The 27,047-nt window shown below is 44.0% G+C and overlaps 1 protein-coding gene across 12 annotated transcripts in view; it reads left to right on the top strand.

Annotated features, from left to right (window-relative positions):
- The window catches only part of ralgapb (Ral GTPase activating protein non-catalytic subunit beta), a 180,968-nt gene that overhangs the window by 97,334 nt on the left and 56,587 nt on the right, over positions 1 to 27,047 (top strand). For 7 of the 12 annotated variants that reach the window (XR_010976594.1, XM_068048703.1, XM_068048702.1 and 4 more), the window contains 5 exons: positions 148 to 295; positions 381 to 445; positions 638 to 797; positions 19,774 to 19,907; positions 26,031 to 26,213. Coding sequence is in view for 11 of the 12 variants with exons in the window: in XM_068048703.1 (XP_067904804.1) it covers positions 148 to 295; positions 381 to 445; positions 638 to 797; positions 19,774 to 19,907; positions 26,031 to 26,213 (690 nt within the window). In the remaining variant the exon portion in view is untranslated. The remainder of the gene's footprint in view (positions 1 to 147; positions 296 to 380; positions 446 to 637; positions 798 to 19,773; positions 19,908 to 26,030; positions 26,214 to 27,047) is intronic. The other 5 variants (XM_068048705.1, XM_068048708.1, XM_068048710.1 and 2 more) reach the window with 3 other exon arrangements.

The following is a 27,047-nucleotide window of genomic DNA, read 5'->3' on the forward strand; positions in this document are numbered from 1 at the left end:
TGGAACAATAATTTGTAAATACACTGCATATGAAAAACTGGCACTCCGAGAAGGTTAACCAAGTGGCAGCCAGTGAAAAAAGCTGGAAATTGAAATTCTGGAAAAATTAGCCACATCCACAAATTTTCCCTTTTTTTTCCTTTCTAGGTGCTTTTGGAAGGAAAGTTCAGCAACGAGGACTCTTCATTACATGACAAGCCAGTTACCTTTCTCTCCCTGAAATTGAGGCTTGTCAATGTGCTAATTGGTGCCCTACAAACTGAAACTGATCCTAACAATACGCAGATGATTCTAGGTCAGTAGGGATCTTACCTGGCTTATACCTGATTTATAGTTGCCAAATATTTTAATCCGTTACTAATAGCCTGTTTTCCTTTCAGGTGCCATGTTAAATATTGTTCAAGATTCTGCCCTTTTGGAAGCAATTGGTTCTCAAACTGAGTTGGTAAGTTGGCGAGCAACTGTTGTGGATTTGAAACCGTTGAGAGAGGCTATTGTGATAGATTTTTTTAAATATAAATGCACAGCTATTGATTACAGTAAATTGAAAATATGATCCATCTTTTTGGGCACTGCCCACTTTTCAGTTCTCAACAGTTTAAATGCTTAACCCTTTGATCCTTTTGTGCCCCTTGAGTTCTGTGCTATGCTTTTACAGAGTGTTGGTGATAGCACTCACGTGTCGCTCAAGAGTCACAGTCGAAACAGCAGTGGCATCAGTATGACCAGCACTGGCAGTTCTGAGGCCACAACACCAGATAGTGAAAGACCAGCTCAGGCCCTTCTGCGGGATTATGGTGAGAGAAACATGGCCTAAAAAGCATTTTCTGAATGTAGCCTAGTTCCATTGTTCATCTTGAAATATGTCCTTTTGAAAACAAAAAGTTGGCGATGTAACGTTTAAGAACATACTCTCATACAAGTATTGGCACCCAACTGCTATACAGTAATGTGCAGGTGATTATTGGAATGATCTTTAACTTCCTTCGAAGCAGCAGTTGAGTTCAGAAATTCTAGCCCTTGCTTGAAGTGTTGACAATCTGAGCACTAGCAGAGCACTCAATCTTTGATAGTACAAGCCTAGAGGATTAACAGGGCTATCTCAACCTACAAGAACACAGCAGCTGATAAGTTCGAAGCAGCCATGGAGTGATCCCAAGTCTAGACCATACAGCTTCCGCACTCCATTGAGAGCTTAAGAAACTTTCATTTTAGTTGTGTCCTATGAATTGAGTCTGGGTTGACAGTTGGGTTGAACCATACCCATTCTTAGCAATGCCAGACAAAACTCCCCGAAATCACTGATCATAAAGCTGAATTTTAGTCATGCAGAAGTCGATGCTCTAGATGGGCTGCCTCCTATTTATCTTCTATCACATTAAAGGGACAAAGATGTTGCAACTGGGAGGAAAGCTCGGGCGTTGATTTGACTGGTCTATACTGGGTAAAATCAAGGGTGTTCTCCATGAGTTATTGGTAGCATTGTTGCCTCTGTGTGAGACATGGATTCAAGCCCTACTCCAGAGGCTTGGGCACATATTCTAGACTAGTACCTCACTGTATTTGTTGAGGAATTGTTGTACTGTTGGAGATGAAGTCTTTTAGATGAGAGATTAAACTAAGGTCTCACCTGCCCTCTGAAGACAAAAGATCCCATGGTGCTATTCGTAGAAGAGTAAGGAGAGTTCTCTCCTGTATGCAAATTGGCTGCTCCATTGCCTACATTGCAACAGCGATTACATTTCAAGAGTAATGTGTTGGCTGTGAAGTGTTTTTGGATGTCCTGAGAAAATGAAACATGCTCCATAAATGAAAGGCCTTTCTTTCCAGCATAGAATTTAAACTCACTATGAAGGAGCAATGTCAGCACCCTTATGTACCATTTACAGATTTTTAAAAATAAAGTACACTCTGTACAGGGATTTAAAGTAAAGATTGTGGAGGATGAAGAGCATCAAAGGTGCCGCAGTATCATTACTGAGTCCATTATGTCCTGTTTTGGCTCCAGGCTTTCTGTTTGCAGAAGGATTGTCTGTGAGCAAGTTAGTAAGAAGGCTGATATCATTTGATTGGTTTACACGGGCATTGACGTGTGAGGCAAGTCAGGATTGCACAGTCCATTTTGGCAGTGTCCACAGATATCCCCTAGGCTGGTGGGCAAATGAGGATAGTACGACTATTGGTGTGATATGTAGATCTCGTTGCATTTTGCTTTTCTGGTATTTGCAAATTGTTTAACTTATTTATATAAAGCCAATAGTTTAAATTTGAAATTCGCAAAATACAGTCAACTAAATGTTTGGTTCTGATCATCTGAGGATAGCTTGGTTTTGAAATGTTTAACTTGTCTTTGCTTCAGTATTTTACAGGCAGCTGAGTTGTTTGTAAAACTAACTTCAAGCAAGAAGGAGTTCCTAACAATTTAGCATGAATACTTAGCATGACATTGCACTGCATGCAGAAGCACATATAGTGGAATCTTCTCATACAACAGATTCATGGGCAGAAAAGTTGCACATAATCAGATGCATAAAACAGAAAAGGATAAATGAAAAAATTAGATTGCGTGTCAATTGCAATATATTATACAGAGTTTGAAAGTCCAGTGGTCTTGCCTGTGATCTTGCTACTTGGGGACTTTATATTTAGATCTGAAATCTATTACGCAGTAAGGTTTAACATACCCTTGTGGTTTCCGAGGGATGATGCACAGAATTTTCTGCATGCAGCTGATTTACTAAACAACCAGAGAGGTTACTGCAGCTTGTTGCAGTGCTGGAGTTCAGATCTCATAGGTTTTAAGCTATTATTCAATGAGGATGGAGATGGGACCCAGGGGTTTTCCAGCTCTCTTGGCAAATTGCTACAGATTTACATAATTCAGGATTGCCTGTACATGGATTCAAAAGTGATTAATCTTCCAGGGTGCCCTTGTGCTGTTGAAGTTCTGAGATCTGATGCACAGTAATTGTCGTCTCATACATCCATTTAAAGAACGCCATAAACTGCATCACCTTGGAACCCTCACAACATTTAAGAAGTATTTAGATGAGCACTTGAAACGCCATAGCATACAAGGCTACGGGCCAAGTGCTGTAAAATGGGATTAGAATAGATAGGTGCCTGATGGCCGGCACAGACACGAAGGGCCTGTTTCTGTGTTGTATAACTCTACGACTCTATAAATGTAGTATTGATATCGATACAGTACAGTAGAACTTTCTTTACCTCAGAGGAAGATGTTTTTAGAATTTGCAGTTCATGACTTTGAAAACTTTTTCACTTTAAATTTGCACAAAACCCTGTAAAACGGAAATACAGGGATCGTTCAGTGAAATGCATCAATGTTTTTTTTAAAAAAGCAATGGTTTGAGTGACTGTATGGGAGTAGGGAAAGATTTCAAGGAAATGTGTCCATTGTTGTGTCATGCTTCAAGGTAAAACATACACGTGTTATATTTATTTAAAAATCAAGTTTGCATGAAGTTCTTTAACTTTTCCAGGCTTATCATCCCTTTGGTTATTTGTCGTCACCGGCATTTCCTTATTTTCTGATAAAATGTCAGATTATTCAATGCTTCAAAAGGCAGGCCAGAATTACCCCATCCAGTTGTTTTCTTGGTTACTTCAATAGGAGACATGTAATGGGAGAAAGATAGGGCAGAAAGGAAGATGGTTGTGGTTGTTGGAGGTCAATCATCTCAGCTGCAGAACATCACTACAGGAGTTCCTTAGGGTATTGTCCTAGGCGCAACCATCTTCAGCTGCTTCATCAATGACCTTCCCTCCATCATAAGGTCAGAAGTGAGGATGTTCGCTGATGATTGCAGAGTGTTCAGCACCATTCGCAACTCCTCCAGATAATGAAGAAGTCCTTGTAGAAATGCAGCAAGACCTGGACAATATCCAGGCTTGGGCTGATCAGTGGCAAGTCACATGGACGCCACACAAGTGCCAGGCAATGACCATCTCCAACACTAGAGAATCTAACCATCTGCCCTTGACATTCAAAGGCACTACAATCGCTGAATCCCCCACTATCCAAAACCCTTGGGGTTGCCATTCACCAGAAATTGAACTGGAGTAGCCATATCAATACCGTGGCTACAAGAGCAGGTCAGAGGCTTGGAATCCTATGGCGAGTAACTCACTTTCTGACTCCCCAAAGCTTGTCCACCATCTACAAGGCACAAGTCAGGAGTGTAATGGAATATTGTCCACTTGCCTGGATTTGCAACTCCAACAACACTCTGGAAGCTCGACACCATCCAGGATGCAGCAGCCCGCTTGATTGTCACCAAATCTACCACCTTCAACATTCACTCCCTCCACCACAAACGCACACTTGGCAGCAGTGTGTACCATCTACAAGATGCACTGCAGCAACTCACCAAGCCTCCTTCGACACCACCTTCTAAACCGTGACCTCTTCCACCTAGAAGGACAAGGGCAGCAGATGCATGGGAACACCAAGATCTGCAGTTCCAAGCCACTCACCATCCTGACTTGGAAATATATCACCGTTACTTCACTCACTGGATTAAAATCCTGGAACTCCCTCCCTAACAGCACTATGGGTGTACCCACACCAGATGGACTGCAGCGGTTCAAGAAGGCAGCTCACCACCTTCTCGAGGACAATTAGCGACGGACAAGAAATGCTGGCCTAGCCAGCACCACCCACATCTCATGAAACTAATTTTAAAAAATTTTAATTTGAAAATATTCATTTTTTTTTGTTCAGCATTTTAAAATAATGTAAGCAATTGGGTTGTTAATGATTTCAGGAAGCACTCTGAAACCCATGAATTAATGACTCTGAAATGAGACACCAAGTAACATCAAATGTGGAATGGACTAGAATAGATTTTTTTTTTAGATTTCGATATACAGCACTGAAACAGGCCCTTTGGCCCACCAAGTCTGTGCCGACCATTAACCACCCATTTAGACTAATCCTACACTAATCCCATATTCCTACCACATCCTCACCTGTCCCTATATTTCCCTACCACCTACCTATACTAGGAGAAATTTATGATGGCCAATTCACCTATCAACCTGCAAGTCTTTTGGCTGTGGGAGGAAACCGGAGGAAACCCTCGCAGACACAGGGAGAACTTGCAAACTCCACACAGGCAGCACCCAGAATTGAACCCAGGTCGCTGGAGCTGTGAGGCTGCGGTGCTAACCACTGCGAAACTGTGCAGAGGGGCTATTCATTTTGTACAAACACTGAGGGGGAGAGCGATAAGGAGACGATGGTGTAAAATTATTAAATTATACTTGTGATTTTGTGCTGATTTTGATCAAAAAATTGCTGTTTTGGAGTAATCTTCACTGTTGTAAAGACCATATTTCCAGCTATGTTGATGGTCTTTGAAAATGAGTGGGGACTGAAAGTTTGCAGCTTTTCCACTGCACTCCTGACAACCCACCAGAAGGGTTGGAATTTAGGTTGAGATCTGGCATATCTGGATCTTAGCCTTGCACAAGAATTCCTACCTCCCACATCAGGGATGGAGGCTACAGTCTCCCTGGTGAGGCCATGAATACCAATACTGCCAAATGATAGAACAAAGGACAGTACAGCACAGGAACAGGCCATTCGGCCCTCCAAGCCTGCGCGATCTTGATGCCTGCCTAAACTAAAACCTTCTGCACTTCTGGGAACCGTATCCCTCTATTCCCATCCTATTCATGTATTTGTCAAGATGCCTCTTAAACGTCGCTATCGTACCTGCTTCCACCACCTCCCCCGGCAGCAAGTTCCAGGCACTCACCACCCTCTGTGTAAAGAACTTGCCTCGCACATCCCCTCTAAACTTTGCCCCTCTCACCTTAAACCTATGCCCCCTAGTAACTGACTCTTCCACCCTGGGAAAAAGCTTCTGACTATCCACTCTGTCCATGCTGCTCATAACTTTGTAAACCTCTATCATGTCGCCCCTCCACCTCCGTCTTTCCAGTGAAAACAATCCGAGTTTATCCAACCTCTCCTCATAGCTAATACCCTCCAGACCAGGAAACATCCTGGTAAACCTCTTCTGAACACTCTCCAAAGCCTCCATGTCCTTCTGGTAGTGTGGCGACCAGAATTGCATGCAATATTCTAAGTGTGGCCTAACTAAAGTTCTGTACAGCTGCAGCATGACTTGCCAATTTTTATACTCTATGCCCCGACCATATGCCTTCTTGATGACCTTATCCACCTGCGTTGCCACTTTCAGTGACCTGTGGACCTGTACACCCAGATCTCTCTGCCTGTCAATACTCCTAAGGGTTCTGCCATTTACTGTATACTTCCCACCTGCATTAGACCTTCCAAAATGCATTACCTCACATTTGTCCGAATTAAACTCCATCTGCCATTTCTCCGCCCAAGTCTCCAACCAATCTATATCCTGCTGTATCCTCTGACAATCCTCAACACTATCCGCAACTCCACCAACCTTTGTGTCGTCCGCAAACTTACTAATCAGGCCAACTACATTTTCCTCCAAATCATTTATATATACTGCAAAGAGCAAAGGTCCCAGCACTGATCCCTGCGGAACACCACTAGTCACATCCCTCCATTTAGAAAAGCACCCATCCACTGCTACCCTCTGTCTTCTATGACTGAGCCAGTTCTGTATCCATCTTGCCAGCTCACCTCTGATCCCGTGTGACTTCACCTTTTGTACCAGTCTGCCATGAGGAGCCTTGTCAAAGGCTTCACTGAAGTCCATATAGATAACATCCACTGCCCTTCCTTCATCAATCATCTTTGTCACTTCCTCAAAAAACTCAATCAAATTAGTGAGACAGGACCTCCCCTTCACAAAACCATGCTGCCTCTCGCTAATAAGTTCATTTGTTTCCAAACGGGAGTAAATCCTGTCCCGAAGAATCCTCTCTAATAATTTCCCTACCACTGACGTAAGGCTCATCGGCCTATAATTTCCTGGATTATCCTTGCTACCCTTCTTAAACAAAGGAACAACATTGGCTATTCTCCAGTCCTCTGGGACCTCACCTGTAGCCAATGAGGATGCAAAGATTTCTTTCAAGGCTGCAGCAATTTCTTCCCTTGCCTCCCTCAGTATTCTGGGGTAGATCCCATCAGGCCCTGGGGACCTATCTACCTTAATGCTTTGCAAGACACCCAACACCACCTCCTCTTTGATAATGAGATGACTGAGACTATCTACACTCCCTTCCCTAGGCTCATCATCCACCAAGTCCTTCTCCTTGGTGAATACTGATGCAAAGTACTCATTTAGTACCTCGCCCATTTCCTCTGGCTCCACACATAGATTCCCTTCTCTGTCCTTGAGTGGGCCAACCCTTTCCCTAGTTACCCTCTTGCTCTTTATATACGTATAAAAAGCCTTGGGATTTTCCTTAATCCTGTTTGCCAATGACTTTACATGACCCCTTTTAGCCCTCCTAACTCCTTGCTTAAGTTCCTTCCTACTGTCTTTATATTCCTCAAGTGCTTCATCTGTCCCTAGCCTTCCAGCCCTTACAAATGCTTCCTTTTTCTTTTTGACTAGGCTCACAATATCCCGCGTTATCCAAGGTTCCCGAAACTTGCCAAACTTATCCTTCTTCCTCACAGGAACATGCTGGTCCTGGATTCTAATCAACTGACGTTTGAAAGACTCCCACATGTCAGATGTTGATTTACCCTCAAACAGCCGCCCCCAATCTAAATTCTTCAGTTCCTGCCTAATATTGTTATAATTAGCCTTCCCCCAGTTTAGCACCTTCACCCGAGGACTACTCTTATCCTTATCCACAAGTACCTTAAAACGTATGGAATTATGGTCACTGTTCCCGAAATGCTCCCCTACTGAAACTTCGACCACGTGGCCGGGCTCATTCCCCAATACCAGGTCCAGGACAGCCCCATCCCTAGTTGGACTATCTACATATTGTTTCAAGAAGCCCTCCTGGATGCTCCTTACAAATTTTGCCCCATCCAAGCCCCTAGCACTAAGTGAGTCCCAGTCAATATAGGGGAAGTTAAAATCACCCACCACTACTACCCTGTTACCTTTACATCTTTCCAAAATCTGTCTACATATCTGCTCCTCTACCTCCCGCTGGCTGTTGGGAGGCCTGTAGTAAACCCCCAACATCGTGACTGCACCCTTCCTATTCCTGAGCTCCACCCATATTGCCTCGCTGCACGACCCCTCCGAGGTGTCCTCCCGCAGTACAGCTGTGATATTCTCCTTAACAAGTAATGCAACCCCCCCCCCCCCCCCACCCCTTTTACATCCCCCTCTATCCGCCTGAAGCTTCTAAATCCTGGAACATTTAGCTGCCAATCCTGTCCTTCCCTCAACCAAGTCTCTGTAATAGCAACAACATCATATTTCCAAGTACTAATCCAAGCTCTAAGTTCATCTGCCTTACCTGTTATACTTCCCACATTGAAACAAATGCACTTCAGACCACCAGTCTCGCTGTGCTCCGCAACATCTCCCTGCCTGCTCTTCCTCTCAGTCTTACTGGCCTTATTTACTAGTTCCCCCTCATTTAATTTACTTGCTGTCCTACTGCTCTGGTTCCCACCCCCTGCCACACTAGTTTAAACCCTCCCGAGTGACGCTAGCAAACCTCGCAGGCAGGATATTTGTGCCCCTCCAGTTTAGATGCAACCCGTCCTCCTTGTACAGGTCCCATCTGTCCCTGAAGAGATCCCAATGGTCCAGATATCTGAAACCCTCCCTTCTACACCAGCTGTTCAGCCACGTGTTTAGCTGCACTATCCTCCTGTTTCTAACCTCACTGGCACGTGACACAGGGAGTAATCCCGAGATTACAACCCTAGAGGTCCTGTCTTTTAACTTTCTACCTAACTCCCTAAACTCCCCCTACAGGACATCATCACTCTTCCTGCCTATGTCATTGGTACCGATGTGTACCACAACCTCTGGCTGTTCACCCTCCCCCTTCAGAATGCCCCCTGTCCGTTCAGAGACTTCCTTGATCCTGGCACCAGGGAGGCAACATACCATCCTGGAGTCTCTTTCACGTCCACAGAAGCGCCTATCTGTGCCCCTGACTATCGAGTCCCCTATAACTATTGCTCTTCTGCGCTTTGTCCCTCCCTGCTGAACAACAGTGCCAGCCATGGTGCCACTGCTCTGACTGCTGCTGTTTTCCCCTGATATGCCATCCCCCCCAACAGTATCCAAAACGGTATACTTGTTAGAGAGGGGCATAGCCACAGGGGATTCCTGCACTGACTGCCTGTCCCTTCTAATGGTCACCCATCTGTCTGCCTGCACCTTGGGTGTAACCACTTCTCTAAAACTCCTATCTAGGACACCTTCTGCCACCTGCATGCTCCTAAGTGCATCTAGTTGCCGCTCCAACCGATCCATGCGGTCTGTGAGGAGCTGCAACTGGGTACACTTCCTGCAGATGTAGTCGTCCGGAATGCTGGAAGCGTCACGGACCTCCCACATCTCACAGGTGAAGCACTTCACCCCTCTAACTGACATTTCTAGCACTAATTAATAAATTAATTTAAAATAAATAAATACTTATTAAATCCTTACTAAATTGTTGTAATTAACTATATGGTCCCTAGTGCTAGATTCCTACTCTAAATATTAAATGCTAAGTAAATACAGTAATCTCCTCCCTCTGGTTTAGTTGCTCTATTTATTAGTTCGTTAATTAGGGTTTTAATCAATTTTTATCAATGTTTTATTTTTAACCCAGCTCCGTACACAGACCAGAATGATGGTCTGGAGCCACAAAGAGGACCTGAATAGTAATAAATTAGTTTAGTGTGCATCTCACCACCCCAAAATACAATTTGTAGCTTAGCATGAGTGACTCCATTAGCAGACCTCCCCCAGCCAAAAACTTTGGAATTAGTGGCAGATGTCTCAGAAGCTGCCACCGTATCTGCACCCTCCTCGTTGGAGCCTTATTCCACTACACCCCTGCTTTAAAAATAAAGTGTAAAATGCTCTATTAAAATTTAAAAGGAAAGTACTTTCATTTATATAGTGCCTTTCATGACCCAAAGCACTTTACACTTCAAAAGTAATTCATTAGTTGCAATCACTGTTGTAACATAGGAAGCACAGCAGCCAATTTGCGCACAGCAAGCTCCCACACAGCAATATGATGATGACAAATCTGTTTTTTGAGATATTGATTGAGGCATCAATATTGACCAGGACACATGGGTTAACTCACTTGCTCCTCTTCAAATAATGCCATGGGATCTTTTACGTCCACCAGACGAGGGCTCAGTTTAACATCTCATCCAAAATTCGGCACCTCCGACAGTGTATCACTCCCTCAGTACTGCACTGGAGTGTCAGTCCAGATTTTTGTGCTGAAGTCTCTGGAGTGGGACTTGAACCCACAACTTTCTGACTCAGAGGGACGAGTGCTGCCCACTGAACGAAGTGTTGCAGTTTCACACCAAGTACAAATTGCAGTGCTGCAGGAAAAAGGAAGTGGAGTGGGACTAATTAAGTTGCTCTTTTAGAGAGCTGGCACAGACATGACTAGCCAGATGGCTGCCTCTTGTTCTGTAACCATTCTGATTCTAAATATTGGAAACTGTATAGTGATTGTTCTCTAGAGTGGCCCCTACCAGGTTTGGTTCCCTGCCTCCCAACCACCCCACCTTGGCTTTTTTGGTTTACAAAGTGTTTTGCTTCTACTACACTAAAAAGAAAGTGTGTCTGATTGTGTGAGCCTGACCTGTAGAATTCTTGCCAATGCAGATCCTGTGTTGAATGTTTCACATAACCAGTTTTAAAATGCTTACTGTACCATGTTTGTATGCAGTGTTGCATGTTGAGTTAATTTGTTCTTTATCTTTTGTATGTCTCCCTTCCCAATAGGTTGTGCAGGTATTTTTGTGTCATGAAAACTATGCATCAATTTAAATTCTTGCATAAATTGTGTTTATCACCATACAAATTAAACCTCCGCTTTTAAAAAGTAAAAGGTTCAGCACCTATTTCAAATATTTCCTTGCATTTGATTGGCACTTGATGAGTCAGTATCCCTTTATTATTTTGCTTTACTTGTTATTTCTAAATATAAAAAGTCTCCACTGCTGTCCCCTACACCTGCCATGCTTGGATCTTTTTTGCCTTTCATGATGAAATTTGATTTTGAGCTTCGTCCCTTCTTCCACCCCCTCACCCCAGATATGTATTTCTCAGACCATGGTGTGGATGGGACAGTGGACTTGGAAAAATTTTATTGCACTCAAGTTAAATATAACCTCGACAAAGGAACTGAGATCCTTTTTTTTTGGTGGAAAGAAGACGAAAGTTTAATCAGTACCTTGACATCTTAGACCACAAATGGAATACTGGCTCATTTGGAGCAGCTCCTTTGTAATATACTATAGGGGTCTTTATAGTATCCTTGCTGCACAAGAAGCAGTGGACCCAAAAGATTATTGTTCCTGACTCTTTATAAATGTTACAACCAGGTGAGGAAGGTGTCTAGGGTTCCCTCTCAGCCTTCTCCTGGTCTTACGGTAACAGGGTTTAATTTTAAACACACCGTGTTTTTAGCTCCCCCTTAGTGAATCCTTGTTCACTACTTTCCAATTATGAGGCAAAGAAACCAGCACAAACAGGTTTTCATAGGTTTCAAGAAGAAAGGTTTAAATTTATTAAACTTAAACTCTAATTGGGTTAACACCTATGGATACACGACACACGCTAGCGTGCATATGCGATACTCATATACTGATAGAGACAGAAAAAAGCAGAAGAAAATAAAGTGGAAAAGTTTGAGGCAATCTCTGAAGAGGGTTTTTGTTACAGTTCTTCGAGCTCACTGGAGAGTCATTGATTGTAGGTAGAATCTTGCTCTTCGTTTGGGGCCCAGTATTCTTCTTGAGCCTTGTTCACTGTAGGAGACTTTTCTCCCTTGGGATTCATGTGGATTTGGAGTTCTGTGAGAAAGAGAGGGAGAGCCAGACAGGAGAGTTCTTTTCAGTTCAGGAGCAAACAGATACTCAGTTCAAACTGTTTGTACAATTCAGGAAAACCCAGGTTGCCAAGCCGGTTACTCGTGTGACTAGCTGGTCTTACCACATCTGTTTGTGGATTCTCTGGTCTTAGACGACCCTGGAATGTCTCTACACACAATACCTTGTGCTCAAAGTCCATTGTGGGTTAAATTGGAGCAGGAAATAGCTCCTTTGTCCTTCCAACCACTGGCCCTTGGCTGGAAAAACATTTTTTGCATACTAAGGGCCTGGTGATTTTTTTAAAACAAGTCTTTTCTTCACTTCGGCAACAGTTTGAAATGTAATGTCCACATGGCAAAATTAATAAGCCTCATTTTTGGCAGGTGGAGGTCTAGCTTGACAAAACATTTTTAATGAAATGGTATGGTGCTAAATGCATGATCAGTTAATTGAATTTAGGATTGGTTCTGGGGCTCATTTCACTGTTACTTGGCTATTGCTGGTTTTCTGCAGAACTGAAAGACTGTTCAGATATAATTGTGTGACTTAAGGTGTTTCACTACAGATTCAGTTGGCTTTTATTGGCCAAAGCAATTTGATTTGCAATATAAATGTTTTTCTCTCCCTACTCCCTGCCATGACTCTTTGAGTAGTTAGCTGAAGTCAGCTTGGGTACCTGTTGGAACGGTTTGGAAGGACATGGCAAGTGGTCTGATTGTCTCTCAGCTGGGAGGAAAAAATCTGTTTTGGCTCCTGATTAGGATTCAGCAGCCATATCTGTGTGTGTGCGTGCGTGTACTTGTGCCAGGACTAGTTGGAAGTGCGTGTATGTGTGCACGCTTGTGCAAGGACTAGTTGGAAGCGCGTGTATGTGTGCATGCTTTTGCAAGGACAGGTTAGAAGTGTGTGTGCACTTGTTCCAGCCGTAGTTGGAAGTGTGTGTGCTTGTTTGTTTGTACCAAGTCTATTTCGAAGTGTGTGTATGTGCATGCTTGTAGCAAACCAAATGAGAATTACATTCCATCGGCATCCCTCAGTACTCACTTTGAGTCGGTGTGAAGAATAACTGCTTGAATGGAAAGGCAAGAAATACCCGTGCATCCAGAACTCTCAGTTCTTTCTAGAACCTCAGTATAAGAGGAGAAAAGAATGGGAATATTCATGTAGTGCTAACATTTTCCCTTCAGTCAAGTAGAACTTTGCAACAAAAACAAATTTTAACAATTCCCCTGGAGTTGCACCTTTCCACTTTTAGATCCAGCTGCACAGGAGTAATTGGCTGCTGAGAACACACACCCCGTGCATGCTGTGTTTGAATAGATTGCCTTCCCTGTCTGAACCCTTCAGATAACTGCAGCCTGATATGCTTACAACAAAGTGGAATTCTGTTATGTGAGGCAAGGGAGGAGATTGCAGGGGTTCTGACAAATTTTCAAATCCTCTCTGGCCACAGGAGAGGTACCAGAGGATTGAAGGACAGCGAATGTGGTACCATTATTCAAGAAGGGTAGCAGGGATAAACCAGGTAATTACATTCTGGGGAGTCTAACATCAGTGGTAGGGAAGCTATTGGAAAAGATTCTGAGGGACAGGATTAATCTCCACTTGGAGAGGCAGATATTAATCAGGGATAGTCAGCATAGCTTTGTCAGGGGGAGATGGTGTCCAACTAACTTGATTGAATTTTTCGAAGCTGTGGCTAGATGCATCGATGAGGGTAAAGCAGTTGATGTACTCTACATGGGCTTAAGTAAGGCTTTTGATGAGGCCCTGCATGGGAGATTGGTTAAGAAGGTAAGAGCCCGTGGGATCCAGGGCAATTTGGCAAATTGGATCCAAAATTGGCTTAGTGGCAGGAGGCAGAGGGTGATGGTCGAGGGTTGTTTTTGCGAGTGGAAGCCTGTGACCAGTGGTGTACCACAGGGATCGGTGCTGGGACCCTTGCTGTTTGTAGTGTACATTAATAATTTAGATGTGAATATAGGAGGCATGATAAGTAAGTTCGCAGATGACATGGAAATTGGTGGTATCGTAAATAGTGAGGAGGAAAGCCTTGGATTACAGGACGATATAGATGGGCTGGTAAGATAGGTGGAGCTGGGGCGAATGGAATTTAATCCTGAGAAGTGTGACATGATGCATTTTGGAAGGGCCAACAAGGCAAGGGAATATACAATGGATGGTAGGACCATAGGAAGTACAGGAGGTCAGAGGGACCTTGGTATTCTTGTCCATAGATCACTGAAGGCGTTGGAAGGATGAATGAGAACGGGCAGAGACTGCTTGAGTTGTGTACCTATCATAACCTCTGCATCACCAACTCGTTCTTTCACACTAAACCCTGTCACCAGGTTTCATGGAGGCACCCAAGATCACGTCGTTGGCACCAGCTAGACCTCATTGTCACAAGGCGAGCCGCCTTAAACAGTGTTCAAATCACACGCAGCTTCCACAGTGCGGACTGCGACACCGACCACTCCCTGGTGTGCAGCAAGGTTAGACTCAGACCAAAGAAGTTGCATCATTCCAAGCAGAAGGGCCACCCGCGCATCAACACGAGCAGAATTTCTCACCCACAGCTGTTACAAAAATTTCTAAATTCACTTGTAACAGCCCTTCAAAACACTCCCACAGGGGATGCTGAGACCAAGTGGGCCCACATCAGAGACGCCACCTATGAGTCAGCTTTGACCACCTACGGCAAAAGTGCGAAGAGAAATGCAGACTGGTTTCAATCTCATAATGAAGAGCTGGAACCTGTCATAGCCGCTAAGCGCATTGCACTGTTGAACTACAAGAAAGCCCCCAGCGATTTAACATCCGCAGCACTTAAAGCAGCCAGAAGTACTGCACAAAGAACAGCTAGGCGTTGCGCAAACGACTACTGGCAACACCTATGCAGTCATATTCAGCTGGCCTCAGACACCGGAAACATCAGAGGAATGTATGATGGCATGAAGAGAGCTCTTGGGCCAACCATCAAGAAGATCGCCCCCCTCAAATCTAAATCGGGGGACATAATCACTGACCAACGCAAACAGATGGACCGCTGGGTTGAGCACTACCTAGAACTGTACTCCAGGGAGAATGCTGTCACTGAGACTGCCCTCAATGCAGCCCAGCCTCTACCAGTCATGGATGAGCTGGACATACAGCCAACCAAATCGGAACTCAGTGATGCCATTGATTCCCTAGCCAGCGGAAAAGCCCCTGGGAAGGACAGCATTACCGCTGAAATAATCAAGAGTGCCAAGCCTGCTATACTCTCAGCACTACATGAACTGCTATGCCTGTGCTGGGACGAGGGAGCAGTACCCCAGGACATGCGCGATGCCAACATCATCACCCTCTATAAAAACAGAGGTGACCGCGGTGACTGCAACAACTACCGTGGAATCTCCCTGCTCAGCATAGTGGGGAAAGTCTTTGCTCGAGTCGCTCTGAACAGGCTCCAGAAGCTGGCCGAGCGCGTCTACCCTGAGGCACAGTGTGGCTTTCGTGCAGAGAGATCGACTATTGACATGCTGTTCTCCCTTCGTCAGATACAGGAGAAATGCCGTGAACAACAGATGCCCCTCTACATTGCTTTCATTGATCTCACCAAAGCCTTTGACCTCGTCAGCAGACGTGGTCTCTTCAGACTACTAGAAAAGATTGGATGTCCACCAAAGCTACTAAGTATCATCACCTCATTCCATGACAATATGAAAGGCACAATTCAACATGGTGGCTCCTCATCAGAGCCCTTTCCTATCCTGTGTGGTGTGAAACAGGGCTGTGTTCTCGCACCCACACTTTTTGGGATTTTCTTCTCCCTGCTGCTTTCACATGCGTTCAAATCCTCTGAAGAAGGAATTTTCCTCCACACAAGATCAGGGGGCAGGTTGTTCAACCTTGCCCGTCTAAGAGCGAAGTCCAAAGTACGGAAAGTCCTCATCAGAGAACTCCTCTTTGCTGACGATGCTGCTTTAACATCTCACACTGAAGAGTGCCTGCAGAGTCTCATCGACAGGTTTGCGTCTGCCTGCAATGAATTTGGCCTAACCATCAGCCTCAAGAAAACGAACATCATGGGGCAGGACGTCAGAAATGCTCCATCCATCAATATTGGCAACCACGCTCTGGAAGTGGTTCAAGAGTTCACCTACCTAGGCTCAACTATCACCAGTAACCTGTCTCTAGATGCAGAAATCAACAAGCGCATGGGTAAGGCTTCCACTGCTATGTCCAGACTGGCCAAGAGAGTGTGGGAAAATGGCGCACTGACACGGAACACAAAAGTCCGAGTGTATCAGGCCTGTGTCCTCAGTACCTTGCTCTACGGCAGCGAGGCCTGGACAACGTATGCCAGCTAAGAGCGACGTCTCAATTCATTCCATCTTCGCTGCCTTCGGAGAATACTTGGCATCAGGTGGCAGGACTATATCTCCAACACAGAAGTCCTTGAAGCGGCCAACACCCCCAGCTTATACACATTACTGAGTCAGCGGCGCTTGAGATGGCTTGGCCATGTGAGCCGCATGGAAGATGGCAGGATCCCCAAAGACACATTGTACAGCGAGCTCGCCACTGGTATCAGACCCACCGGCCGTCCATGTCTCCGCTATAAAGACGTCTGCAAACGCGACATGAAATCGTGTGACATTGATCACAAGTCGTGGGAGTCAGTTGCCAGCATTCGCCAGAGCTGGCGGCAGCCATAAAGACAGGGCTAAATTGTGGCGAGTCGAAGAGACTTAGTAGTTGGCAGGAAAAAAGACAGAGGCGCAAGGGGAGAGCCAACTGTGCAACAGCCCCGACAAACAAATTTCTCTGCAGCACCTGTGGAAGAGCCTGTCACTCCAGAATTGGCCTTTATAGCCACTCCAGGCGCTGCTTCACAAACCACTGACCACCTCCAGGCGCGTATCCATTGTCTCTCGAGATAAGGAGGCCCAAAAGAAAGAAGATCACTGAAAGCAGCAGCATAGGTAGATAAGGTGGTTAGGAAGGCATATGGGATACTTGCCTTTATTAGCCGAGGCATAGAATATGAGAACAGGGACGTTATGATGGAGCTGTTTAAATAACTAGTTAGGCCACAGCTGGACTACTGTGCACAGTTCTGGGCACCACACTATTGGAAGGATGTGATTGCACTGGAGAGGGTGCATAGGAGACTCACCAAGATGTTGCCTGGGCTGGAGCATTTCAGCTATGAAGAGAGACTGAAAAAGCAGGATTGTTTTCCTTAGAGCAGAGAAGGCTGACGGGGGACATGATTGAGGTATACAAAATTATGAGGGGCGTAGATAGGAAGAAACTTTTGCCCTTAGTGAAGGGGTCAATAACCAGAAAGCGCAAATTTAAGGTAAGGGGCAGGAGGTTTAGAGGGGATTTTAGGAAATATTTTTCACTCAGAGGGTGGTTGGAATCTGGAATGCACTGCCTGAAGGAGTGGTCGAGGCAGGAACTCTCACAACATTTAAGAAGTATTTAGATGAGCACTTGAAATGCCATAGCATACAAGGCTAGGGCCCAAATACTGGAAAATGGGATTAGAATAGTTAGGTGCTTGATGGCCGGCACAGACATGATGGGCCGAAGGGCCTGTTTCTGTGCTGTATAACTGTAAACTAATCTGCCATATTTGTGTATCATCCACTATTTTGGATGTCGTTCCCACCAGTTCAGGCATCTTACTTGATACATAAACCTGCACCATCACCCCACCCCCACTATAAAATCAAAACAATGCTATTGATATGAAATAAAGCCAAACCTTGAATTGTGATTGAGAGACAATAACCACTTGTTAAAGCACCAGTCAGATGAGCAATATCCCAGTCTCCTATTACCTGATATGCAATGATCCAGATCGGATTCTTGTAGCATTATGGACCAGCAACCATTCAATGAATTTGTTTGTTCAAACTCTTCTAATTTCCCTTGCTCCTCCCTTTCAGATATCTGACACTGATTGCTATATTTTTTAATATGATCTTGTTTTGAATGGTACTTCCCAACCCCCAAGCAAAAGGGGAATTTAAAAATTCAGAACCAAAGGAGAAAACTTACCCACAATATCCAGGAAAATAAAGTTTTAAAAAGCTCATGTGCTTTAATTCTAGAATTATTTCCAAAATCTACTGTCTTGACCTTTAAATCTGTAGTAAAACACCTTCAAAGATTTAATAGTCACATCTCTCAGAAGTTTATATCGCTACCATCTTTATCGTTTGCTGCGTTGTTACTGAACAGTACCTTGATAGTTCTTTTGCTTGTTCACGTGAGTCTACATATTAACAATATACAGTGCAGTCTAGTACTGTATTTACCTGTCATTTAAGAAATTTTTTTTTTTGCTTCTGATTGGCCATTATTATTGGGCAGGAGAGCCAATTGTCTTCTGACTTGTCCACCAGTGTTCAGATTGGACTTTTTGCAGATAATCCACTGTCCGATAATTATTTAAGCCCCTTTGCCTGTAGTGTTCACCATCACTTATCTCGAGCACATGTTTCCCTCAAGCTGTCCAGTGGAAAGAGCACAATAATTTAGTTACAAAGGCCAAATTTTAGAATTGGCACATGGTACAGTGCATTAGAGGTGTGAGACTTGTAATTAGACTCGATTTAAAGGTGACCCTTTAGCCCATTTCATCTCATCGTTCCAGTAATAGCCCTACCATCTTCTCAGTACAGTTTGAATGCTTGCTTCTGCTGTAATCTCTTCCACAGTTGGTATCTTCTGAAGGTTGTTAAAACTTCGATATGATTATTGCCCACTTGTGCAGCTGCTACTTGTGGAATTATACCCCATTGGAGCAGGCAGATGGGTAAAAGCCTTCAGGATAAATCTAAAGGGGTTGAGGGTAAACATGTTCCTAGTCGTTGTACCAGTTTCAGTGTAACTGGTTACATTATTGTAGAGAGTAAAAGTTTACTAGCATTTTGAAAGTTATCTCTGATAGAATCAAAGGATGGAGTTGAGATACAGATCAGCTGTGATCTAATTGAATGGCGGATTAGGTTAGAGGGGCTGAATGGCCTCCTATTCCTATGCTCCTGCACAGAACTCTCACTTTGTTTATAGGAGCTGAGATCCCATTGGACAATGACCATGGTGGAGTATATGACCAGTGTTTTTGATCAAGTAGATTCTACCATTCCTCCACTCCCACCCTCAAAAAAAAAGTCCTTTTGTTGTTAAATTGTTAACCAGACTTGTAATAGTCCCTTATTAAAATTATACTGTTCAAAGGTTTGAAATGCTGTATCCATACCCTTTAATTTTGTAAGATTTACATTACTCCCACCCTTTCTTGATTTCAGTGCATTATTTCACTGATATCAGCTTATTCCTACATTATTCAATCATTCCATGAAGTAGTTTAGATGAAAGAGTGAGGGAAACTAATCTGATTTCGGCAATCTCAGATCAGATGCATTTTCAGCATTTTGAATTTTTGAGTACTAGATTGAAAAACGTAAATAACTTTTTTTTGGCAAAGTATTAATGTTTAACTGAAACAGCCCTGCAAGTTGCATTCATCTTTCCATCTATGCTATTTGTTCTAAAATTGGTCCATGAAGCACCTTGCCCCACATTGTTGATATGAAGACTTGGGTCCTTTGATTCTAACATTGACATTAATGACTACCAAATCGACACAGCCTCATTGCTACTGGGATGGGAGCAGCTTTCCTTTCTGACTGCTGTTCTTTGCTGCATGGGTTGTGAGCTTGTGCTTGTTTCGATTTGCTTTGCTTGTAGTTACTAATGCCCAATTGTTTTCCCTCCCCGTGGTGTGTGGTATTGGGGTTATATCATAGCTCTTCATACAGATACAGCATCGGGACTACTGATTCGCAGTATCCATTTGGTAACGCAAAGACTGAACTCCCAGTGGAGACAGGACATGAGCATCTCATTGGCAGCACTTGAATTGCTCTCCGGGTTAGCCAAGGTACTGTGATAGTTAAGCTTTCTTGCATTTTATATTATAATATGTCTAATTGTGTGAACTATTGCTCTTGAAATTACATGAAGTCAAAACGGATTGAATCTGGACCCTGCTGGCTGCCCATGCATTAAACAGGCTATTGTTATGGGAAGGGAAGGGGAGGGGTTGGTTAAAGCAGAGGATCTTTACTTGAAGTGTCTCCAAAGTTGAGAATTGCTGATTATGATGTATCTCTTTGACACCTAGAGGATCAGTGGGGTGCAATTGCACAAAAATTATTCAAGATGGTTTTCTGTTTATTCCTTCTCATTCTTGATTAGATGGATTTTTCTGTACTCAACAATGACTGACAAATCCAGTGCTCTTCAACGGACCTGTGACTGCTTCCTCACAGCCTAAATAGAGTATCAGGCGTCCCTAAATCTCGGCTTTGCAGACCTGCACTTAAGCTCTGTGATGAGAAGCAAGTGGGGTGTGTCATCTCTGGGAGACAGTGCACACTTTAATGGGCGAACAGAAATTCTACTTGTGCAGATTTCTCAATAGTTTGATCTGGACTCTTGAACACAATGTTGAGTTTCTGTGAACATTAGTTTGCCAGCTGATCAAAAGAGGAAATTGCAAAACGTGCTTTGAGGTTCTGCAGTAGCTATCAGTCTGCAGCTTGCAGCGTCATCTTTTGCCTAGCTGCAAATCAGACTCTCGGCCACAAGACACCTGCATGTACATTCATGCACAGGAGTGCCTCCACTCACAAAACATTTAAATAAGCTGTTTCCAACCACCCCCCCACCCCCGCCTATAAAATGTCCAGGTTCTAATGAACTCCAGAGCATTTTCTTGAAAGCAGGGATTTGACACTGGAATTGTGAAGTGATGGATATCCTCACATAGTGATGTGCAATTACAGTGTAACTGCACGCTGCATGTGATATCTATATGTGGGGAGATGGTGGTGTAGTGGTAATGTCACTGGGCTAGTAACTCAGAGACCCAGGGTACTGTTCTGGGGATATGGGTTCGAATTCCTGGGAATTTTAAAAAAAAAACCTAGTCTAATGGTGACCATTGTCAATTGTTGTAAAAACTCATCTGGTTCACCCTTTAGGGAAGGAAATCTGCCAACCTTACCTGGCCTGGCCTACATGTGACTCCAGACCCACATCAATGTGGTTGACTCTTAAAATGTCCTCTGTAATGGCCTAACAAGCCAGTCTGTTCAAGGGCAATTAGGGATGGGCAATAAATGCTGGCCGAGCCAGCGATGCTCACATTAAAGGCCTGCTACCCGACCCGGACCCGATGACGTGTCAGGTTCGGGTTGCACTTCCAGGTCTAGCATTCGGCCTCGGGTCGAGCCAGATCGGACATGCTCCATCACAACCTCAGGTAAGTGACTCTAATGTTAATTTACTTTTTGGACTTTAAAGGTGGTTTTGTTATTTTAAGCTTGCGCAGGTAAGGAACAAAGTGAAAAACGGAAGGTAGGTTAACTGATGGTCGTGTCGGACGCGGGAAAAAAGGGAAGAACTCGGGCCGGGTTGGGCTCAGGGTCGGATGGGGTTCTGTCGGGCTCAGTTCGGGTCTCATTTGGAGACCCGAGCAGGCCTTTAGCCCACATCGCACAAATGAATTTTTTTAAAAAAGCCTTCAGATCATTTGTAGTGGATTGCACATATGATATTTTTAGGTTTCTGGTAACTTGAAGTTCTTAAGCAGTATTTATGTGTGCTAACCTTTTGCATTTCATCTTAATATGATTTCAACAGGTGAATGACTGCTGCTTGACAGTTCTAGCTGTCAATTATTTGAGGTTTGAGCAGTTGCACGTAAAAGATAGTGTGTGTATATTGCAGTTGTTATGACCAGGTGAGACGGGTCTAGGGGTTCCCTCTCAGCCTTTGCCTGGTTTAACCATAACAGGGTTTAATTTTAAAAACACCGTGTTTTAGCTCAGTGAATCGTCGTTCACTGCTTTCCAATTGCAAAGCAAAGAAATCAAATAAGACAGGTTTTCTTAGATTTAAACAAGAAAGGTGGAAGTTTATTAATCATAAATTCTAATCCAGTGAACGACTACGAATACGTGACACAACCACGCTAGCATGCGTACACGATAAACATACATGCAGATAGAGACAGAAAAAGTAGAAAGAATAAAGGGACAAAGTTTGAGGCAATATCTGGCAGTTATTTAAGGTCCATTGAGTTCACTGTGGAGTCTTTGTTTGCCAGTAAGTCTTGCTGTTCGTTGGGGCTCAGTGCACGCTTTAATTTGTTTCGACGTAGGAGTCTTTTCTCTCTTGAGGTTTATGTGTCTTCAGTGGGTCCAGAGGCTTGTGAGAAAGCAGGAGAGAGGCTGTCTTGGTCCATGTTCGGTTATAATCTGCAGTCTGATCAAACTGTCCTGTGAGCACAGTTCAAAACTCCACGTTGGCCAGCAGGTTATCCATGTGACTAACTGTTTAAACAAACTTCTGCATTTCAAAGCTCTCGGTGGGTGGGGGGGGGGTGCGGGGAAATGTAGTGCTCTCTCTTACCCCGACAAGATGTGGATCACCATTGCCCAGCCCAATCTCTGTTAATTGAATCAGTGAGCAATTCTTTTGTCTCTCCAAGCACCATCTCTTAGTATGCAAATATCCTCCTGCCAAGGTGTCTGGTGATCTCTTTTTAAACAAGTAATTTCTTCACTCCAGTAACAGTTTAAAATTAATGTTCATATGTTAATGTGCCTCATTCTTGGCAGAGGGGGTCTTCATGACACAAAATTCAAATCCTGTAGGAAAATTCGGTACACTGAGCAGAGTTGTGATGGATGAATTCTTTACAGTTCAGAAGGCAAAACTGCACTGTGTGAATCAAAAAACCCTTCATTTCAATAGTGACCTCTGGTCCACACTGTAGAGCTAAACCACTGACCTGATTACTGCATAAATGACCATATTTAAACAATGTACAGTGATTGACAAACTAAAACTTAAGACGTCTTCTCTATTCTACACCCTCCAACCACTGTTTGCAGTAAGTTCAGGTTACAGGTCGGGTTTGCTCTTGGGTTGTCCTTAGTGACTCTGTTCCTGTACTTTTTTTTTTGTTTATTAGCAGAAACTTTCACAATCACTTAGCAATCTGGGTTGGTGTTTGCTCTCTTGAGCTTGATGAGACTTTCCTCTAAATTTTTTTATTGGTTCATGGAATGTGAGCATCACTGGCTAGGCCAGCATTTATTGCCCATCCCTAATTGCCCTTGAGAAGGTGGTAGGGAGCCGCTACCTTGAACCGCTGCAGTCCATGTCTTGTAGGTACACCCACAGTGCTGTTAGGAAGGGAGTTCCGGGATTTTGACCTAGCGACCGTGAAAGAGTGGCAATATAGTTCCAAGTCTAGATGGTGTGCGACTTGGAGGGGAACTTGCACGTGGTGGTGTTCCCATGTATCTGCTGCCCTTGTCCTTCTAGGTGATAGAGGTTGTAGATTTGGAAGGTGCTGTCTAAGGAGCCATGGCAAGTTGCTACAGTGCATCTTGTAAATGGTACACGCTGCTACCACTGTGCTATTGATGGAGGGATTGAATGTTTAAGGTGGTGGATGGGGTGCCAAACAAGTGAGCTGCTTTACCTTGTAGGGTGTTGAGCTCCTTGAATGATGTTGGAGCTGCACCCATCCAGGGAAGTGGAGAGTATTCCATCACACTCCTGACTTGTGGCCTTGTAGGCTTTGAGGAGTCAGGAGGTGAGTTGCTCGCCACAGAATTCCCAGCCTCTGACCTGCAGTTGTAGCCACAGTATTTATCTGGCTGGTCCAGTTCAGTTTCTAGTCAATAGTAACTCCCCAGGATGTTGAAGGTAGGTAATGCAGCGATGGTATTGCCATTAAATGTCAAAGGGAGTTGGTTAGATTCTCTTTTTGGAGATGTCATTGCCTGGCACTTGTGTGGTGTGAATGTAACTTGCTACTTATCAGCACCAGCTGAAGGTTGTCCAGGTCTTGTTGCATGTAGATACAGACTGCGTCAGTATCTGACGAGTTGTGAATGGTATTGAACACCGTGCAATCATCAGCGAACATCCCCACTTCCGACCTTATGTTGGAGGGAATGTTCTGAGGATCTCCGACATTGTACCAGGAGGCAGGCTTTTGAAGAACGACACAATCATATCTCTCTCCTCATTGCACTGATGTAGTTGACCTGAATATTGGGTCTTTTTTGAGCAATCTGCCATTGCAGTATTTTGAAAGCTGGTTGTGTGATTGACATACTTCAATTTGGTAGTACAGAACTTGAGTATTGCTAAAAACAGACATTTTGTCGCAGCTTTTCGTCTTGCACTCATCAGGACAATTCGCAAGATTACCAATGTAAGGGAAAGCAACTAATTGTCAGCGTAATTCTTAGCACATGTGTATTGACCAGTGAAGGTAGGCTTGCAGTAGACTGTAGTAGAGAACCCCTTAGCAGATTTTTCAACTAGTATGTCAAGGGAAGGGAGCTCATTTGACTGCTCCTTTTCAAAGGTGAATTTGAGTGCAGGATGGAGCCCATTAAGACGTGTAAGGAAATTCACTGGTCAATACACGCATTGAGATTCTTACAATTCCATGCACTATAAGATTGGCCTTATCGGCAACCTCGTACATAGGGCCCAAGCCATTTGCTCACCATGCAAGCTTGATGCTGAAATAGGGCGAATCAAAGGCATCCTGTGTGACAAGGCTACCCTGATCAGATCATTTGTCGCTGTATATCGCGCAAACTTGTGAACAAGCCGAAGGCTGTCTTTTTCAGCCCTGAAAAGTGCCCAGTCTACCTCAAATTACCCCGGAAGGGTAATGTATCCCAACAATTTGAGCAACAGATGAAGCTAGCTGTTTCACACTGCTACTATGCAGTAGCAACACGTGATGTTCGCGACTAACAGGTTGCTGCCATCAAGCCAAAAAGACGTTCTGCCTATCTCTCAAATGAGTAATGTGATGTATGAATCTCAATGCCAGTGTGATGCTAGGCATATAAGCCGTACGTTCCAAAGACTGGAGGATTGTATCAAACAACATGTCCCTTCCGCTGTTCGCAACTGGCAAGGTAAAGACCGTACCCAACAGCCCGTGCTTGCAAAACTCAAAACATGGTGTCCCACATTAGATGTGATTCCGCGATTGGACAACATTTGCTAAATAATCCGCAGTGTGCTAAGAATTATGCTGGCAACCAATTCAAGATTGTCAGTCGGGCTCGCAGTGTGGCACATTTGCGCGTGCAGGAAGCTACATATTTTCATACACAGGGCCCTGTTTTTTGCAGACAGAAAGAACATGTACACACATTGCGCCTGTTCGAGCTAAACGAAATAAGTGACAGCCATTCGCTGGTTCATTCCTCAGGGCAATGCCTTGACCAGAGTCAAGCTGCCTGGTTTAAATTTCAAACAAAGCTTGACAGTTAACTGTCAGTCACCGTAAACTGGTGCATTCTCCATGGCAACGCCTTTACCAATCAGTCAGCACTCTTCTCATGTAGTATAAGTTGTTTTTTTCCCTTACGTTGGTATTCTTGCGAATTGTCCTGATGAGTGCAAGACGAAAAGCTTCGACAAAATGTCATTTTCAGCAGTACTTCAATTTGTGAAGTGTTATTTACATTTAATTTTTAACATTGTGAAGGAAACGGGCAGAGTTGAACATAGGAAATTGGTCGCAATGGCTGTGGCAGTTAAGAGTAACTCAGGAATTTTTAAAACCAAATAAGGTAATAGATAAGGGAATAAATCTAGGTAAGGCTAGTGAAGTGATGGGGAAAGAGGGAAGTAGGACTAATTGGATAACTCTTTCAAAGAAATGGCTCAGGCACAATTGGCTGAATGACCTCCTTCTGTGCTGTAAGATTCTATGAGCAGTATAGACACGTTCAGGTGAATGAAGGGACTAATGTTTATGTCAAAAAGGGCTGGCTGATTGCATCTAATTGTCTTTTCCTATATTTCTAAAAACCTTTAGAGAAATCTATATTTACAGAGTGAAGCTGTAAAACAACCCCTAGCTTCAGCAGCCTCCTTTTCATGGTCGATCTTGTAATCTTTACACTGATCCCCAAAATGGATGTTAATTACTTGTTCTTTAAAACAGGTGAAGGTGAGCGTAGATTCGACAGACCGAAAGCGTGCAGTTAGTTCGGTATGCAGTTACATCGTGCACCAGTGCAGCAGACCCGCCCCATTTCATTCCCGAGATCTACACTCCATGATTGTGGCAGCCTTCCAATGTCTGTGTGTCTGGCTCTCAGAACATCCAGACATGCTAAATGAAAAGGTGCGTTTGACATTGCACATAAATGACTGGTTAACTTTGTTTTACATATCTTGCTGATTTGTTTTATAGTGGTTTGATGTTTAAAGTCTTTGTGCTATCTTTCATTCCTTCATTCCTCCCTTTCTCATCTCCTTGGCCCTGCTTCTTCTTGTCAACCATCATTACCTACAATTGGGGATTTGTTACTAAGAGTTATACTCATGTGCAGAAGCCAGAAGACCTCCCAGATTTCCTATGAAACCACAAATGAAGTTTCTTCCCTGCTATACAAAGAACAGTACAGCACAGGGACAGGCCATTTGGCCCTCCAAGCCTGCGCCGATCTTGATGCCTGCCTAAACTAACATCTTCTGCACTTCAGGGGCCCATATCCCTCTATTCCCTTCCTATTCATATATTTGTCAAGATGTCTCTTAAACGTCGCTATCGTATCTGCTTCCACCACATCCCCTGGCAGCATGTTCCAGGCACTCACCACCCTCTGTGTAAAAAAAAAAAAAACTTGCCTCGCACATCCCCTCTAAACTTTGCCCCTCGCACCTTAAACCTATGTCCCCTAGTAACTGACTCTTTCACCCTGGGAAAAAGCTTCTGACTATCCACTCTGTCCATGCCGCTCATAACTTTGTAAACCTCTATCATGTCGCCCCTCCACCTCCGTCGTTCCGGTGAAAACAATCCGTGTTTTTCCAACCTCTCCTCATAGCTAATGTCCTCCAGACCAGGCAACATCCTGGTAAACCTCCTCTGTACCCTCTCCAAAGCCTCCACGTCCTTCTGGTAGTGTGGCGACCAGAATTGCACGCAATATTCTAAGTATGGCCTAACTAAAGT

The sequence above is a fragment of the Heterodontus francisci genome, chromosome 16, assembly GCF_036365525.1.
Source record: "Heterodontus francisci isolate sHetFra1 chromosome 16, sHetFra1.hap1, whole genome shotgun sequence".
NCBI lineage: Eukaryota > Metazoa > Chordata > Chondrichthyes > Heterodontiformes > Heterodontidae > Heterodontus > Heterodontus francisci.